The sequence below is a fragment of the Hermetia illucens genome, chromosome 5 (assembly GCF_905115235.1).
Source record: "Hermetia illucens chromosome 5, iHerIll2.2.curated.20191125, whole genome shotgun sequence".
In the NCBI taxonomy this organism is placed as follows: domain Eukaryota; kingdom Metazoa; phylum Arthropoda; class Insecta; order Diptera; family Stratiomyidae; genus Hermetia; species Hermetia illucens.
In genome coordinates this window covers 63494587-63511775 of record NC_051853.1, presented here as the reverse complement: position 1 = coordinate 63511775, position 17189 = coordinate 63494587, and the positions used below count along the sequence as shown (strand labels likewise).

General features: G+C 41.0%; 1 protein-coding gene across 3 annotated transcripts in view; it reads left to right on the top strand.

The window, feature by feature from the left end:
* The window catches only part of LOC119657977 (loricrin), a 97339-nt gene extending 84433 nt beyond the window's left edge, over window positions 1-12906 (top strand). For all 3 annotated transcript variants that reach the window (XM_038065190.1, XM_038065188.1, XM_038065189.1), the window contains 3 exons: window positions 543-630; window positions 689-841; window positions 11492-12906. In XM_038065190.1, coding sequence (XP_037921118.1) covers window positions 555-630; window positions 689-841; window positions 11492-12642 — 1380 coding nt within the window. In that variant the 5' untranslated portion in view covers window positions 543-554 and the 3' untranslated portion in view covers window positions 12643-12906. The remainder of the gene's footprint in view (window positions 1-542; window positions 631-688; window positions 842-11491) is intronic.
* The last annotated feature ends 4283 nt before the right edge of the window (window positions 12907-17189 follow it).

Below are 17189 nucleotides of genomic sequence, written 5' to 3'. Positions count from 1 at the left end.
GACCGTCAGGTTGTGGATAAAATCCGGCTCAATAGGTTACGGTGGACGGGTCACTTAATCCGTATGGATGAGGATGATCCCGCCCGGAAAGTCTATAAGGGAAGACGAGGCAGACCCTGCCTAAGATTGAGCGATGGCGATTTTTAGGGATATCGAATTGGTGGACCTCGGCGCAAAACCGGGGTGTCTGTAATTCCTTATTAAGGCAGGCCTAGACTATATACCGGTTGTTACGCCGTTGATGATGATATCAGTTGTAAATGGGGGGGGGGGGGGGGTCCATTCTCAGTGGTTTCCCGACCGGAAAATCCTATCATTACTGACCCAAGCTGTTTCTTTTGCTGACATTTGCTGCAATCTAAAACATTGAATGTCAACATCATACTAAGGTGAACAATCTAACATACTTACTTCGTATATACAAAACCTTTTATACCTGTAGTACGAAGCTTCTGGATTTCGACTTGTTTTTAATTTTTTTAGCTCAAAAATGACAAAATTGCTTCTAAGTATTATTATTTTTACTTTTATTTGATTTTCAGATAATTCCAATAATGGGGGCCTCCTCTAATGCATTGGGCTACCTGCTGATATTCCTCTGCGCCCTAACTGTGGTTAATTCATATTCAAGTAAGCTTAGATTTTATTATAGTTTTATTTATTTTCTGAGAAACATTTCCTATTTTAGAATATGGTCGAGGATGCGCAGACATCGGTTGCCTACCAAATGAAATGTGTGTGATGGCACATGAAAGCTGCAGTTTTGGTCAACGCGACGGCAAGGAATGTGGGAGCTATCCAACATGCAGGAAAGGTGGTGCTGGCGGACAAGCGAATTCTGGTAGGGGCTCATACCGTAACAACCGTAACCGTAATCGTAATCGCATTCGCACAAATAACCGATTGTAAAATATTGGATGAAAGAATTTATTTGAATTTTGGTTAAATTGAAATGCCTAACACACAACGGAAACTTTCTTAATTATATTATATATTTTCATATTTTTCTACTCATCTATGTGTAAATTTCTGCAAATATATACATAAATATTCACATTGTTGCATGTTTTAGGAGGTGCAAGTCTAAATCCTGCTCCTGATAATACACGTTTGTCATCATCGTCAAATCCGTCTTCTCCGTCTTCTCATGCTAGCAATTCATATAACAATCATAATTCACCACCAATTAATCCGAATTATGTATTTGGCTCACCGAATCAGCAAACACCATACGGCGGCAATGTACCAATTTTCCCCTATCAGCAGCCAACACAACAACCACCATTTCAACAATTCCCTCAACCACAGAATCCACAATATCCGCAGTATCCCCAATATCCAGCATATGTGCCAAGAAATCCCTCAAATCCTTACAGTCCAAATAGTCCTCCAATCATATTCGGCAATCCGCCCGCCTACTATAACCCTCAGCCAACCACCAGAGAACCAAGTCTGCTCCATCAGTTCCTGTATAACAAACAAGGTGGACGCAGGAACTCATCTGGACGAATAATTTCGAGTGTTAGTCTTGCAACAGTGCTAGCTTCCATTGCTATCATTCTCCATCACATGACGTAATATTTTCAATGGGATTGCTCATCATAGGAGAGGATTAAGGATATGCTGTTTTCTATTGTAAAAGTTCGACCATTTTGTCCTTGTTCCGTTGTTTTCTATGTTTTACTTTGAGTAAAATGTTTCGTGCATTTTGACTTTGTTTCTTCCCTTTATTATGAAACTAACGTTTTATGTTGTACCTCGTAGAATTGTTTTGTTCCGTTTTGTGTATTGTACATAGTAATAGTCGTATTATGAGAAAAGATGGAATGTACAGAGTTTCGGTTAAGATAGGATTCTTGGGGCTTATCCTAAGGATTTCAAAATTTTCGGACGGTGCTTAACTTTAATCTATTCAGGAATATTGTAAATAAGTTTTAGTTTGAGGATGGAAATGTAACTTAAATGTGAGGACTAAGGGGCATCCATGCAGATACTCTTATCCATCAGCATAGGGGTCATAAAATTTAACTACAAAACTATTGCACGAGTACGGCAGGAACTTACAATAATCCTACCCTTGCCTGTACTTCTAAAGCGTCAAGATTGCTTCGAACTCCAGAAACAAATTACTTTTCCATTTCAAGTTCTTAAATCCCACCCCTTTAGGTCTTCACATTTCTGTTACATTTGTATCAAACGAAAAGATCAAAAGTTTCTGCTTTCGTACCATTAAAGTCAGTAGATACAAAACAATCTGAGCTTATTATTACCTGTAATTTGTATATTAATTTGTAACAATAAAATCTGTTTTCAAAAAGATTTCGATCATTTTCATTTATCCGAACTAACTACCATTTGAATAGATACAAGTATGTGCATATGTAGATATCGACAAGTTGATAACATTATATTCCTTTAAAGATTACTTTTAAGCACTTTCTTCCTTTTCTTTTTCTTGTTTGGAATGCGTTTCTTTTGGATGGCTTGTTTTCTGGTTTGAGTTTTCTTTCAATTGAACTACCCTTTCTTGGTACTCCTAAGAACTAGACTAACATTCATTCAAACAATACCTCATGGCTTGCTTCTCGCCTCATAAGGGACAGAAAAGTTATGTTCCATGCTATTTTCATCTGAGAATTCAAATCACTGCCTTTAATATCTCTGCCGCGAAGTTTTCCAAATCTTCAATCTTTCGAATATCAATGAGTGTTGAATCTTCTTGTTCTGAAGTAAATATCATAGAAAAATAGTCACACAACCATAAATTAGTTAATCTATTCGAACAGAAAAATTCTTAAAGGTTGAGAAAGGATCATGATCATTTTGAAAAGTCGCAAACGTTGCACAAACTCATGCAGCAGTTTTTCATTTTTTTTTCTTGGAAATTGCCATCAATTACCCTCCATTAAGTTATTATTGTTGACTGTATTACACATTTTTTGAAAGAATTTAAATCCTTTTTTCCTTTAGTAACAAATCTAAATCGTGCTAAACTTTTTATTGAAAAATTATTTGAAGAAAATCACTGGAAACCTCTGGATAAAATTCCAATCTTCTGAGTTCGAATTGAAGCCTTGGTTTACCGGGTAGAGTTTCCATAAGGAATTCAATTCGTCGGTTATGCTCTTCTGTTGGTAATGTTTAATATCAGAGTCGATCAGGTCTCGCATCATTGCCTGTGTTTTTCCATGAGCCTTACTTTCGGGGGCTCTGGCAGGCATCGTTAATTTTACATGAACAGCCTGCTGTATAGTAAGTTTCGCAGTTTGATAACTACTGATGTATCGACGTTTGCTTCTTTCGGTTAGCTTTTATCGCCACCTACGTTAGTTTTATGCTTTGCAAGTGCCAGATCAGCGTCTCCTAGCCAAGATCTGATTTTAAAAATCGCCTCAATCTTCTCAATATCTTGTACGAAGCCAATGATTGTCACTCCTCAAAATCCTTACTCCTCAGGTTGTACTATACTTCTTAGCTCCATATTTCGAATCGTAACACCATAACCTCTCCCGGCGGAATTCCATAGATATGCGCACCAAGTATTTAGAAGGGCCTAATTTGGCTAAAACCAGAATTACTTTACACCATGTTTCGCTATTGAAAGCATTCTTCACATCCAGAGTAACTACTGCGCAAGATTCTTGACCATACCGATTGCATTGACAGTATATCTTGCCGTTCGGAATACGACCTGCCTATCTGAGAGACCACCGTCCTTTGTGTGATCAGTACAAACCTATTGAAAATAACCCTTTCGAAAGGTTTGCCGTGTCGTTTAATTGCCATATATGGCTATAAGACGAACAATCACCGAAAGGTTCATTTGGGTTCACAATTAGCACAAGGTTTTCTTTCCCCCATTTTGCCGGGAGAATTCCTTATTTGAAGCACGTCGTAAATGTTTCAGCGAACCACTTTGAAGCTGTTTGCTTTATTCGAAATGCCTTCTAAGCCTTAGGCTTTATTTTTGACAATTTTCTTTGTGGCTTCCAGGACTTCCTCACTAGTTTCCTCAGGAATTTCATCAAGATCTATCTGGACAGTGAGCAGATTAAATTCACTTAAAACCTAGGAAGAGAGTACTAATGACATCCCGCAGCAAAGCAGGGTTGATTATCGGTGATAAGCGTTTAGCATGACAGTCTTGTATGCACCTCTCCATGGGTCCTTCCCTGCATAATCTCTCTTGAAGTGTTCAGTTTTACTTCTAGACATGCTTGCAATTCTTTCCTCGCGTTTTTATATCGGTTGTGTAACCCTTCAGACTCAGGTCAGTTCCTGCTACGTTGAGTGTGTCTCCTGATTTTAAGGCAAACTTCGCGAATTTTTTCAATTTTGGCATTTCATCATTTCTGAGTACACTGCGGCGTAGCATGGAAGTGTCACATGGTTTCAGTATCTTTCCAAGATTCTTCGTCACCTTTCTTTTCTGCGTTTCCCATTGACATCGCCTCCTATGGAAGTATTTCTTCAAATATTTGCTTATCAAGTTTCTTGAATGTTCAACCCGTTACAGATGGTCGTTGTCCGTATATTCCACGCTCAACTGCCATTGGAGGTCCTTAGATAATGTGTCGCTAACAAACGTAAGGTCCATCTCCAATCCCATAGTCTATCTCTGAAAAGTATTGACGCCACCAGTATTTGCCGGGAAAGAAATTCGGACGTGAAAATACTTCAAGCAATATGCGGCCGCTTGCATTTGTTTGGCGACTACCCCAAGCTTCGTCTCAACGTTCAAATTGCCAGGTATTATTGCTAGGTTGCGAATTCATCTACCGTAGCAATTGAATATGTGAATGCCACCTACCTTAGCGGGTATGAATTCGTCTCCTAGGCTATTGCTCATGTTTTTGATTGTTTGGTTTCCGCAGGTCCGGGCTGCCGCCTTGCCGCTTCTGTTTGAAATAAAAACACAACTGTGAAGATATTTGTAATTAAGCTAGGAACTTCGTTTACGAAAAGCTGAAACTACCTTCTTGAACGTCGGACATATATAGCCGCCAGTGATGTGTTCGATGTTACTTTCCTGTCTTTCTTTGCTTACAGGCTAAAAAACAGGAAATCATAAGATTAAACGATTCCCGGAATGGGCTTGACATTCTACAATCGCTACTTGAAGGGTGATGTTTGGTGATGTTTTGTAATATACATCACATCGGTACGGATATTAAAAAATATGACTTATCACAAGAGTCATCATTACCTTCGTTATGGGATGGCATTAAGGCATGTGATATTTGGTTCCAGCTCGGTAACGGTAAGGTGATATGGCATTTTACGGGAATAACACTTTTATAATATTTTATATATTATCTACCCGTCATTACTCAACTGCTCTCTAGACTCTCAGACTTTTCTCCTTTTCAAATTTGTGTCATCATTATCATCAACGGCGCGACAACGGGTATCCCGTCCAGACCTGCCTTAATAAGGAACTCCAGATATCCCTCTTTTGCGTCGAGGTCCATCAATTCGAAATCCCTAAAAGCTGTCTAGCGTCCTGACCTACGCCATCGCTCCATCTCAGTCAGGGTCTGCCTCGTTTTCTACGGAATCGTCTATCCTCATATAGGGGGCCAAATTTTCATCGATTCACCTTTTCCTGATCAAACTGCGGATTTTATTGGAGCTCTCTTCACGATTTCGCATCCAATTATAAAAAAAATGCTTGAAAATTCCAATGTTCAAATGTTTTTAAATGCTTTCAGCACGGAAGCTGATGTAATTTCCTCTCATTGAGCTTACTGATGACCTTAATTACATACAGAGCTATCCTCGTTGAACTCTTTAAACCACAGACTTTCGTTTACATTGGCATTCCATAATGTCTGAGTCAAGGGATAACACACCTAATGATGAGTACGATGTGATAATTATATTTTCTGAAAACAGTAACTGCAGAGGTCTAGTACCGCCTTCCAGGTAACAAATCGAGAGCGAGCTTATTTTTGTGCACTGATGTCCTATCTACCTATCTACCTGATCTTGTACTGACGTACTCCTCAGTGTGTTTGCAATTTAAATTCTTCTTATTATTTAGCCCTTGTCTTGTTCACAAGCGAGGTCGGCTCGCTGTGATCGACGACACTATTTTGTTCTCACAAATGCTTGATCTGGATGCAGTCGCGAGGCTTCCAAATCCACACCAGCGTATCAAGCCGACGTTGTTTCGCCCGGCCTTTTGGTCGTATGCCGTCGACTTCAAAGTGCAAGTGAATTCGTCTTAGCGCGAATTACGTGACCATATCATCGAAGACGTCTCTCTCGCAATTTTTCCACGACCGGTGCAACCACATATCGATGGCGGATATCCTTATTTCGGATGTAATCAAGGCGTGTTATGTCGCTAGCCCATCGCAACAACTTCATCTGCATTACCGCAAGAAACCGTTCATTGTCTTTTATAGTCAGTCAACACTTATAATCATAAAAGGCGACTGAGCGGACGATATTGCAGTAAATTTTAGATTTGAGACGTTTGTTGATATGTCAATCGCAAAAAACACCAGTTGTGAAACGCCACTTCATCCAGGTTGTTCCAATGCGAGATGCAATTTTATAACGCAGTTCTCCATTGGCTGATACCATTGACCCAAGATATTAAAATCGCTCAGTTCTGGGCACATCACTGCCACTGACAGTGACAATGCCTCTTTTATGGGGATCGGCTTTTAAAAAGTCAGTTTTATTCAGATTCAATCTGAGACTGTGTTGCATGTGCCGATCATTCAATTTTTGGACAAGTTGTTCAAGATCATGTTTGCTACTAGACACTAGGAAAGCATCATCTGCATAAGATAGTGTATAGGACGTTGGACATTGGGTGTTCCGTGTGAAAGTGTCCATAACAAGAACAAAGAGGAGTGGTGAAAAAGCGCCTCATTTGATGAACCCCGATCGAGACACGAAACGGTATTTATATATCTGCCAGCCTTCGAATTATATGTCTCGGATTGAGGGGTCCCAAAGAGCACTCACCAACAGTGGCGACTGTGTCATTCAGTCTGTTTCACCGCTTTGACCACTTCCTCCATCGCATCGTAATAAGTAGTCCCTGGAGCACATGTTGCGTTAGTCAGTCTTAGCTTAATGAGCTTTTCAGGGAGCCTCCCCGCTGTGCCCATTTTAATGAGAAGATGGTATGCTGGGGGCGCGTCGGGGTCACCTTTCCTGTTACCTATCAGCTCAAGACTCGCAACTTCACATCGAAAGCGGAAAACGCCCGCTGTCAAATATGCGTTGATTGCGCTGATTAGCAAATCCAACTTATATTTGCATGCCAGTTTCAGCACTGGGAATACCATTCATTCATGGATAATACCGGTTCCTCTAGCTTCTGTATTGTGAAGAGTGGCTATTCCTCAGTACTCTCCCTCTCATCATTAACTCCAAAGGCGGAGACAGGAAAAAGCGGGCGGACTATTTCTTCCATCTTCATTGCTTTCATGGAACAGAGTGGTTGATGGGCATTGGGTATTTTAATAACCAGCTTATACTCGAAGCCCCATGGCTCCCTGTTAACGTTAATGATTAGCTCCAACCAGGAGTGTGTTTCCTCTCTGTTAGTTTCGTGTCAGAATTCCTTTTCCGCTCTCTTGTATTTAGCGGATCTTAGGGTTACTTTACCTTGGCTTCTTGCACGCTGTCTAATCTGCTGAAGTTTGAAGCAGTTCCTCCGTAGACGTAGTAGATTCAGTCGCGTCCAGGTATTGTCGCTTATGAGAGATCTTCGGAAAATTTTTCAGATTTTCAGATTTTTCCGATATTCTACCCGGTAGATATTTGACGGATGTGAGAAAATTGTGAGAAACCATTTGTCACGTAGAAGGAAATGTACTGGTAATCACTGGCCATGAAATATTCCAGTTCCCTCCATCGTTGTCCCGCTGACACTAGGGACTCCGTAGCGAAGGTTACGTCAGCGATAATGCCGTCGCAATCAGGGTATTAAAATGTCGGAGTTATGCTATATTTAGGACGATAAGTCCTGTCTTGGCGGCCATCAAAGTTTGTGTGTCTTGAGAATCTGAATGACGTTTGAGTGTTCCACCCTTAAAAATTTTTCCAATTACAACTCTCCAATTCCAGCTCCATTTCCCAAAAAACGTATATAGATTCGTTCGGTGTGAGGAAAACGTTGAAAAAAGTCACTTCTGCATAACGGTGTGAGGAAAACTTTGAAAAAAGTCACTTCTGCATAACGAACCCAAATGAAGCCATCTTTTTTAGCATGGGTCAGCGCACAAACTCTTACCCAAGTAGTAGCAATATGAGAGATATCGACCTACCCTGATGATGAACTCCTATCTCGGTACTGCTGGCTGAGGAGCAGAAATCAGGTTCTCTTTCTTGCAGCATCTGCCCCATAAGGTCGTGAGGAAATGCACTCTTGTGCATGTTCGCTTGCAGGATGTGAACCACGGTGCTTGGATTTTCACTTTTTGCAATTCTTCTTTCTGCTTGGGGACGGGAACATAAGCCGCATCTTTCTGCAGACCGCGATCCTTGAAAAGAACACAGTCTTCTTACGACACGGAAATTTTCGCCCTGGGTCCTTTGTATTACTCCTTCTACCTCTTCTGCGTTCGAGAGACAATCTAGATTACTTATTTCAAGGGTGTACATGGGTTTTAGACTGGGAACCGCTGCTTTCTTATCTAGAATGTTCTGGACTTGAGTTGAACTATTCTTTGAAGTTGAGATTGGAGGAAGGTTAGCATCACAACTTGGGGAATGAATGTTACATGGGAAATTGATGAGAAATGCATCGACCGAAGAGATTGTGTTCCGCCATGGCAAACTTGTAGATGATTGTAAGTCCCATTTTGGTCAAAGATGGTAATGATTCTAGCCGAAGCCTGTCCAGGGATAGAATCCATGAGAACTCCTGATGCTACAGAGTGCAAGTTACATTTTTATCGTGAAAGTAGCTGAGAGCATGCTGTGTTTTGTGCCCACAGCGGAACCTGAGTTGATGATCGGAGATGATCCCCTTCAGTTTAAAGTCGTGGGGTATACCAACAGTTCCCCCTTTTAACACACTTTGCCCAAGTGAAATAGCAGAGAATTTGTCCTGAAGTTGGAAGCCTCCTTGAATTTGCGTTTTTTAAGAATTGGCGCAATTTTAGGGAATATCCATTGTAAACGCAGTTGCCGGAAAATGCAATCTCATCGCATGTTTTCTTATTGCATGACTTCTAAGCACAAGAAGATTCAGAAACTGGTCGGGTGGGAAGAAGGATTAGAGTACAAAAACGTGGTAGTCTTGCGGGTCTTAGAAACAACGAAATCTGTGATTGTAATGTGTGCAACATGGTTTGAAGGTGGAATGGTCTTCAGTTGTGGGTTGAAAACTTCAGCAGGGGTTTTATGCTTTCTCTGCATGAGCATTATCGGGCTTAATATCAATCAGTTTCACTGACCTTCCTTTTTGTGGCATTTAGTCACTCTATATCGAATTCGAATGCCCAACCAGTTAACTCTGAAGGGCAATACCTTTACATTCGATGTTGATTCTGTTCTCATGTCCATTCCCGTCGTAAATTTCATTCAGAATTAGCTCGACGGACGGAATCTTCTCCATCATGTCATTATTTCCACTGCCGCTGATGTTGCCATCGTTGTTGATGTACTTTTTGTTGCAGTAGTTATCCTTGGCGTCATCGTGGCTGCAATCACTACCGTTGTTGTCATTGTCTAGATTGATGTCACTGCTTGTCATTTAAAGTAAGAGTTGTGGTTTCTTTATAGCGGTAAGTTCCTCCGAAACGCAGTTAAACTAATTTTGGACTTTTTTTAAAGTTGCCCTTCAGCTGTTCCATCACAGCACTTTTTCTTTTTCTTCAGCCTTTGTCCCGTTCACAAGCCGACTTGCTCGACTTCTTTAATGGTATTACGGAAACCCTCCGAAATGGCGATGCTGTTACCATATTGAGTGTGTGGGCTATCAAAAGAGAGAAGCTTATAGCAATTTTTACCACGTTCGCTTTCTATGCCGCAGCTTTTGGCCACCATCGAGTTTCTTGTAGAGTGCAAATATCAGTATGCCTTTTCCGAAGAATTCTTGCGAATTCCTCGCCCTTTCTTATGAGGGTGCCAGTATTTGGCTTTGACATCGTCTATTCGTCAAAAGTCCTTGCCCATTTCTCGACAGGATCGCGACCCGTGTTGCTACGTCGACTGAGGTGGACGCCCAAGCATTTCACCGAGGCTTTAAATTCAACTAGATTATTTTTGGTTTTTGACAACACTTGCATTTTTTGTCGACTGGCCGCGGGACCTGCCAACAAGAAAGATCAGCCTGGACTGGTGGAGTAATTCTTTTATTTATCTCTTTTTTTCTGATCTCAACATTTTATTTTTGTTTTACTGAGAATGGAACAAAGTACGTTACCTCAAACTCTCCTCTTTTATCTGGGCTTGGGACCAGCATACTATGTCAATTATATGAGGAGTTGGGCTTAATTTCTTGAATCCAAAAAAGTATCAGAATCATTTCGTATTTCTTTCTTGGATGACACTACCCCAGTTAACTATTCGAAAGTCAATTTCCTATATCTCCATCTACGCATTGGAAAATTTATGTGTTTTCCCATAGTTCACCATTGATACGTTACTCGCATAATTTCACATTTGTATTTTCCCCATGTTCCTCCGTTTGACTTCGGCCACGATAAAAATGATAATAATAATTCAAAACAATGACATTGTTTTTCCTTTGCTTTCTCAGAGTCCTTACGCATTAGGGACGATTCAATTTTTTGATAACGGAAATAGAAATAAATAGGTTGAGTAAATCGATTCTGAATCATTCTTGCTCTCTGCGGTCGTGAGGCCATGAAGGATACGTCTGAAGATATTCGAAAATTGAGCCATTAAATGAATGAATTTGTTGGGCTGTGATGGGTTTCAATAATGCTCTTTTGATTTTATGTTGTCTGGAATGTGAACGATTTCCATTAGGAGTTTAGAGAGATGGAGTATTAACGAAATGGAAGACTAATCTTTATAACTAAGCATAAATCCATGACTAGTTTATATAACCATTGCGGCTAATAAAATTAATATTAAATTTTGTTTGAGGAGGGAGTGCATTCGAATAATTACCCATGTTCATTGAAACTTTTGTCTGATAATCGGAAAAGTTCAACCCGAAATTATTAAATCTTTTAATCATTCCAACCAATCGGAATATTGCATGTATCTCATCAGAAATGAAATAGATATTGAAACGTTAGCTCTGAAAAAAAGCTATTTCGTGGGTAATACTTTCAGTGCACTTACATGAGTTAATCTTTGATTTTGCTTTGTTGGTGCAAAGTTAAATGTGATCGTTATTTATTTAATCAACTTTTTATTTTGATGGTTTTCTTTTGTGGAATAATATATTTGTTGCTAATTTATTTTCAATGTGCAATAATCAGGTTTTACGTATTTTGTTTTTCTTTTCGTTCAAAAATTTATCGAATCTAAACAACAATATAAGCAGAAGCTGCGTCTTCATCGTCATCATTTTCATCCCAATCGTCCGATTCACATATGCCATCTGCACCAGTAGCTCCGTCGTCTCCAGTGGATCCCCCTCCAGGTCCACCAGGTCCTCCTCCAGGTCCAGCAGCTCCTCCACCAGCATATCCGGCATATCCTACACAGGGTGGCGGTAGTTCTGCTGGTGGTGGTCATGGTGGGGGTAATAGTGGTTACCCATCAGCACCTGTTGGCGGCGGTGCAGGCGGGCTCTATCCTCAACTTCCAAACTCCCCTCCCGGTCCAGCATATCCTAATCAAAATAACTTCGGAGGCGGCGGTGGACACAATAATGTGAACAGAGGTGGCTATGTACCACCAAATTACCCCTCAGGCGGCGGAGGTTATAATCCATACGGGGGTAATAGTGGTGGATATGGTGGAAATACTGGAGGATATGGTGGCAATACAGGCGGATATGGTCCAGGTGGTGGTCAGGGTGGATATGGTCCGGGTGGTGGTCAAGGCGGTTATGGTGGAAACAGAGGCGGCCAATCACCAACTAAACCAGGAGAAAGTTCCGGATCTTTAGGTGGGCTGCTGTCTGGTTTACAGAACATCTTATCGAGTCCAGGTGTCGGTCATGCTTTGAGTGGAATTTTGTCTACCCAACTGACGAACAAGATACGCGGTGGAGGAAGTAGTCAGCCAGCATATACACCTTCAGGAGGTTACGGTGGCGGAATGGATAATCCATCTCCACCTTATGGTGGTAGCTATGGAGGAGGTAGCGCTACAGGTGGAACTAGCAGCAGCAGCGGTGGAAGTGGAACCCTTGATTTCCTAAGCGGCTTACTACGAAATACCGGTTCATCATCAACCAGTAGCAGCGGGGGTTCCAGTGCTTTAGGTTTATTAGGCGGTCTTCTGAGTGGAGGCGGTGGAAGCCACGGTGGTGGTGGATATGGTGGTGGGGGATATTCTGCAGGTGGTGGTGGCGGCTCAAGCCTCGGCGGGCTTGGTGAATTATTTAGCTCCAAAAATCTGGGAGGTTTATTCAGCGAAAATAAGAAATCAACTGCATCTTCTTCGGCATCTAGCAGTTCTGGATCTGGTTCTAATCTAGCCTACCCTCGTAGCTATCCAACCCAAGCACCACCCTATGGCAAGTGAATGCATCGCCACATTCCAAGAAATAAACTATATATGAAATTATAAAATTCACAAATGAATAAAGAATGAATCCATAGAGTGCTTTAATGTATGCTGCTAACTTAGTATGCAATTATACATTTTATCGTAATTTCTACTTCAGCTAGATTAACAGTAATAGTTACGATCATATAGAAAGTAGGGATGTAGTCAAGAGAATATATTTTATATTATCATTGTAAATACGAATTTATGATAAATACAATCAAATCTAATGAAACCTTTTATGAACTTTATTAATAATCAAATAAAAAATAGGATCTATCTTGAATTTAGCCCTCGATGAGGCAAGGTAAGCTCAAATAAACACGGAACATATATTCACAATTTTCAGGTTTATTTAAAACAATAGGTAAATTAACTTCGACAAATTAAATAATCCTGGAATGAGGCGAGGAGACCGCCAGTTAATACCCTCCAGGGCTGACATAGGCGATCGTCCGGGTTCCATCAGCACTACCGGGTCATGCGAAACAAAGAAAAATGGAAATATTGCTGCTCGTAACTTTATAGTTGACATAGTTAAATGGCTTTGCATCTTCAGCATCGAATTGTTAGTTAGAATGCATTTAATTGTATGCTAACATAGGCACATATATAGCAATTTGATTCCAACTGTCAAAATAAAAATGGGTTAATAATTACTTCTGGTTGAAAACGTACATTAAGATGCGATTGCTAAATAAGACTTAGGTTTTGGGAAAGTTGGAAGTTGGTGGGTTTTTAAATATTTCGGAGTATAGTTAATTTGAACACTCGCAATCAATGCTTGAGAACGGTCAATTCTTAATACTATAGAGTCGCGATAAAATACAAAAATCTGGAGACAGAATGTTGAGTAGAATAGAAATGGTATCAGGAAAACCTAGTCATGGAAAAATTAAAATGGAATTATTAAGCTATTTGCGATAAGTTTGAAAGTTTTTTGTTTGTTAGTATATTGAAATCTACACACTCTGATTTATATTTAAGAAGACATATTTGGTTAATTTTATCTTCTATAGCGTGTTGAAAAATTTCCTGTTTTGTTTCTTAAAATCTTTTTCTAGGGCCTTACGAAAATGATGATATTAAAGGGAACAGTTGGAAGAGACCCATTTTCACCCACGTCCTCAATGGACTCTGACTATCCTGTACGGAGAGCTCTAAGAAAATTGCAACAACTGGAGAAGGATCTAATAACAATATTTAAGCAAGTTCAAATGTTCTCGAATTGCTTGAAAGGCGCATTGAAACCAAACAAGTAGACAAAAGAAGCTCAACTACCTTATGGAGTTCATTTCCAGTTAAATTGTGTCTACTAGGATACTACGCTAAGATACTTTCCACTAGTGTACAGTGTTAGTTTCTGGAAGTTTATTCAAGGGTTGATGCTAAATATTTTTGGTTCTCGTGGTTAGTAATGTGATGCCACTGAAGATGTAAAGATACTCTCCATCAAATTAATAGTAATTAAAATTTCCGTTCATTATCAACACCGCCGCTTTAATGTCAAAGAAGGTCGTACTAGTGTGTACCGTATGTATTAAATTATCCACTCAATCATCATCAACGGCGCAACAACCGGTATCCGGTCTAGACCTGCCTTAATAAGAAACTCCAGACATCCCGGTTTTGCGCCGAGGTCTACCAATTCGATATCCCTAAAAGCTGTCTGTTTCCGAGGAATACATGAGGATTGGCAAGATCATACAGTAAGAGCTTTGACCATATGGTGAGACGTTTCGAGCGGAACAGTTTTTGTAAGCTGAAATAGGCTCTGTTGGCTCACAACAACCGTGCGCGGATTTTATCATCGTAGCTGTTATCGGTTGTGATTTTCGACCCTAGATAGGAGAAATTGTCAACGGTCTCAAAGTTGTATTCTCCTATCCTTATTTTTCCTGTTTGACCAATGCGGTTTGATGTTGTTGGTTGATTCGTCTTCGGTGCTGACGTTGCCACCATATATATTATCTTGCCTTCATTGATGTGCAGCCCAAGATCTCGCGCCGATAACCACCTGCTCGATCTGGATGAAGGCAGTTTGTACGTCTCGCGTGGTTCTTCCCATGATGTCGATATCGTCAGCATAGGCCAGTACTTAAAGACTTCAAGAGGATCGTACCTCTTACATTTACCTCAGCATCACGGATCACTTTCTCGAGGGCCAGGTGAAAGAAGACGCATGATAGGGCATCCCCTTGTCGTAGACCGATGTTGATGTCGAATGGTCTTGGAAGTGATCCTGCTGCTTTTATCCGGCCTCCCACATTGGTCAGGGTCAGCCTAGTCAGTCTTATTAATTTCGTCGGGATACAGAATTCTCTCATGGCCATGTACAGTTTTAGCCTGGCTATGTTATCATAGGCGGCTTTAAAGTCGATGAATCGATGGTGCAACTGTTGTCCATATTCCAACAGTTTTTCCATCGCTTGCCGCAGAGAGAAAATCTGATCTGTTGCTGATTTGCCTGGAGTGAAGCCTCTTTGGTATGGGCCAATGATGTTCTGGGCTAAGGCTTCATCCTGCTGACTTGTTGGTAAAACTTCCGCGCCTGGTGCGGTTGCTCCCACTCAATGGTCCCCGAAATCTTAATGAGGGCTATCTTAGCGGATCTCCCGTTAAAATACTAAAGTTACGACCTGTTTAGCGACAATTCATCCAGGATCATTCCAAAGTACAAATTCCAAGGCAACTGATGCTAACCCCTAGAATCATAAGTAGGCCATACCAATAACCCAAAGATCTATTTTAACCACGGGGCTATTTGCTTCTGGAACGTGGTGGGCAATATACTACGAAAACAATACAATTTAAAGTCCAGGAAGCTATTAGCAGACCATGTTCTATAACGTCATATTTTGCGCTTTGTTATTCACCATGATGCACACCTACTCTGCTGGTCATTACATGTTAGCTGTTCAGGATCAATCCGATCTTCTCAGAACGTCGCAACTGGTGTTCCTTGGGGACTTGTTGGATTTTCTTTTGAGAGTCTTAATGGCTTTCTAGAAAATATTAGCATTAGCGTTTGTGAGGTTGTCAGAATTGATGCTTCCGGCAAATATTGAAGATCAGATGTAAAAACAAATCTTCAGCTCACGATAGTGGTAGAGTTTTTTTGCTGTATTTCTTGACAAATGAAACCATTTAAGCAACTTCCAAAGCTTTCTCCAGGGTCTACTTATGAATTTGGTTTTCCCGAAGAATCGATATTGGAATTCGTTTTTCTTAATAGTTTGAATCTCAAACATCCGATTAAGATCCGATTAAGATTCACATCGAAGGTAAAGGGTGTAATTACTATCACGGCCGATTCAAAGATAGTGCGATAGGTAGATGCAATCCGGCAGGCTCCCTGTCTCTGCACTTCGGCAAGTCACTTACAATATTCCTCCTTGGCAAGAGCATCAGTCCATACCTCCGCGGCATAGAGAAGAACAGACTGCATTGCACTCATTAGAAGACGTCGGCTTCTAAATATAGGACCCCCATGTGTACCATTAGCAGAGCTCAGGCTGAAACTGCGGCTGGAATATTTTGCAGTGTTGCTTTGATTGGCTCGAAAAAGTTTATCTTAAAATCGAGCATCAATCCAAGTTTCCTAAACGTTGATTTTGACTCGATTATCAACTCGCCTGTCGATATGCAATGCAGGAGTGAGATTCCGTTTTTAATCCGAGTGACTACTTCAATTCTTTTCAGCGGTAGGCTAAAACCATGAGGAGTTACCCATTTGCTTAACCAATTATTTTCAAAACCGACCAGGTGGGGATCCACCCGCATATCGAGCCGTAGCAGATATCGTAGGAAGTGTTCCAGTCGTCCGGCTCCAGGATGGATCCTGATGCTAACTAAGACGTGGTCCCCATCTTCATCTAACCTCATAAAGAGAGAAACGGCCTCCCAGATAATTTCGCAGCATCCATAAGAAATAGCCCGGCATGAACTTTTAATGTTCCTATGTGCAATGCCCTTTCGTATCACGAATTTGGAGGCATCTCTGACATTAAGCGTTACGATGAGCACTACCTCCCGAAATCGGCGGTTGTGTTCCTCAACTTGATGGACCGCATTCATGACTTCCATAACAACATCTACGGTGGATCCTCCGGCTCCAAAACCGAACTGTCTGGATTATAAGTCCTCCTCCTTTTAGCGAGTGAACTCCTGATGAGCTTATCGAGCATTTCCCCGACCGAGTCAAGCCTACAGAATGGTCGCTATGCAGACGGGTGCTTGAGGTCGCTTTTCCTTTTATTGATACGCACAAGCCTCGCCAGCTTCCAGCGGGAAGAAATAGTGTGCTGCTTTAGGCAAGGAATGAATGCGATTAGCAGTAGCTCTGGCGGATTTCATACATCTCCGCCGGGTTTTCCGGATGACAAGTTTAAAATCAACTTTCCGGGGATGCCTATTAACCTCGGCTATTATGTCCTGCTAGCAACGAGCTTTGCTTTTGTTTATCACGCTACAGACTCCCCTTTTGACTGATCTGTACATGTCATTGTGTTGCATGTCGGTCC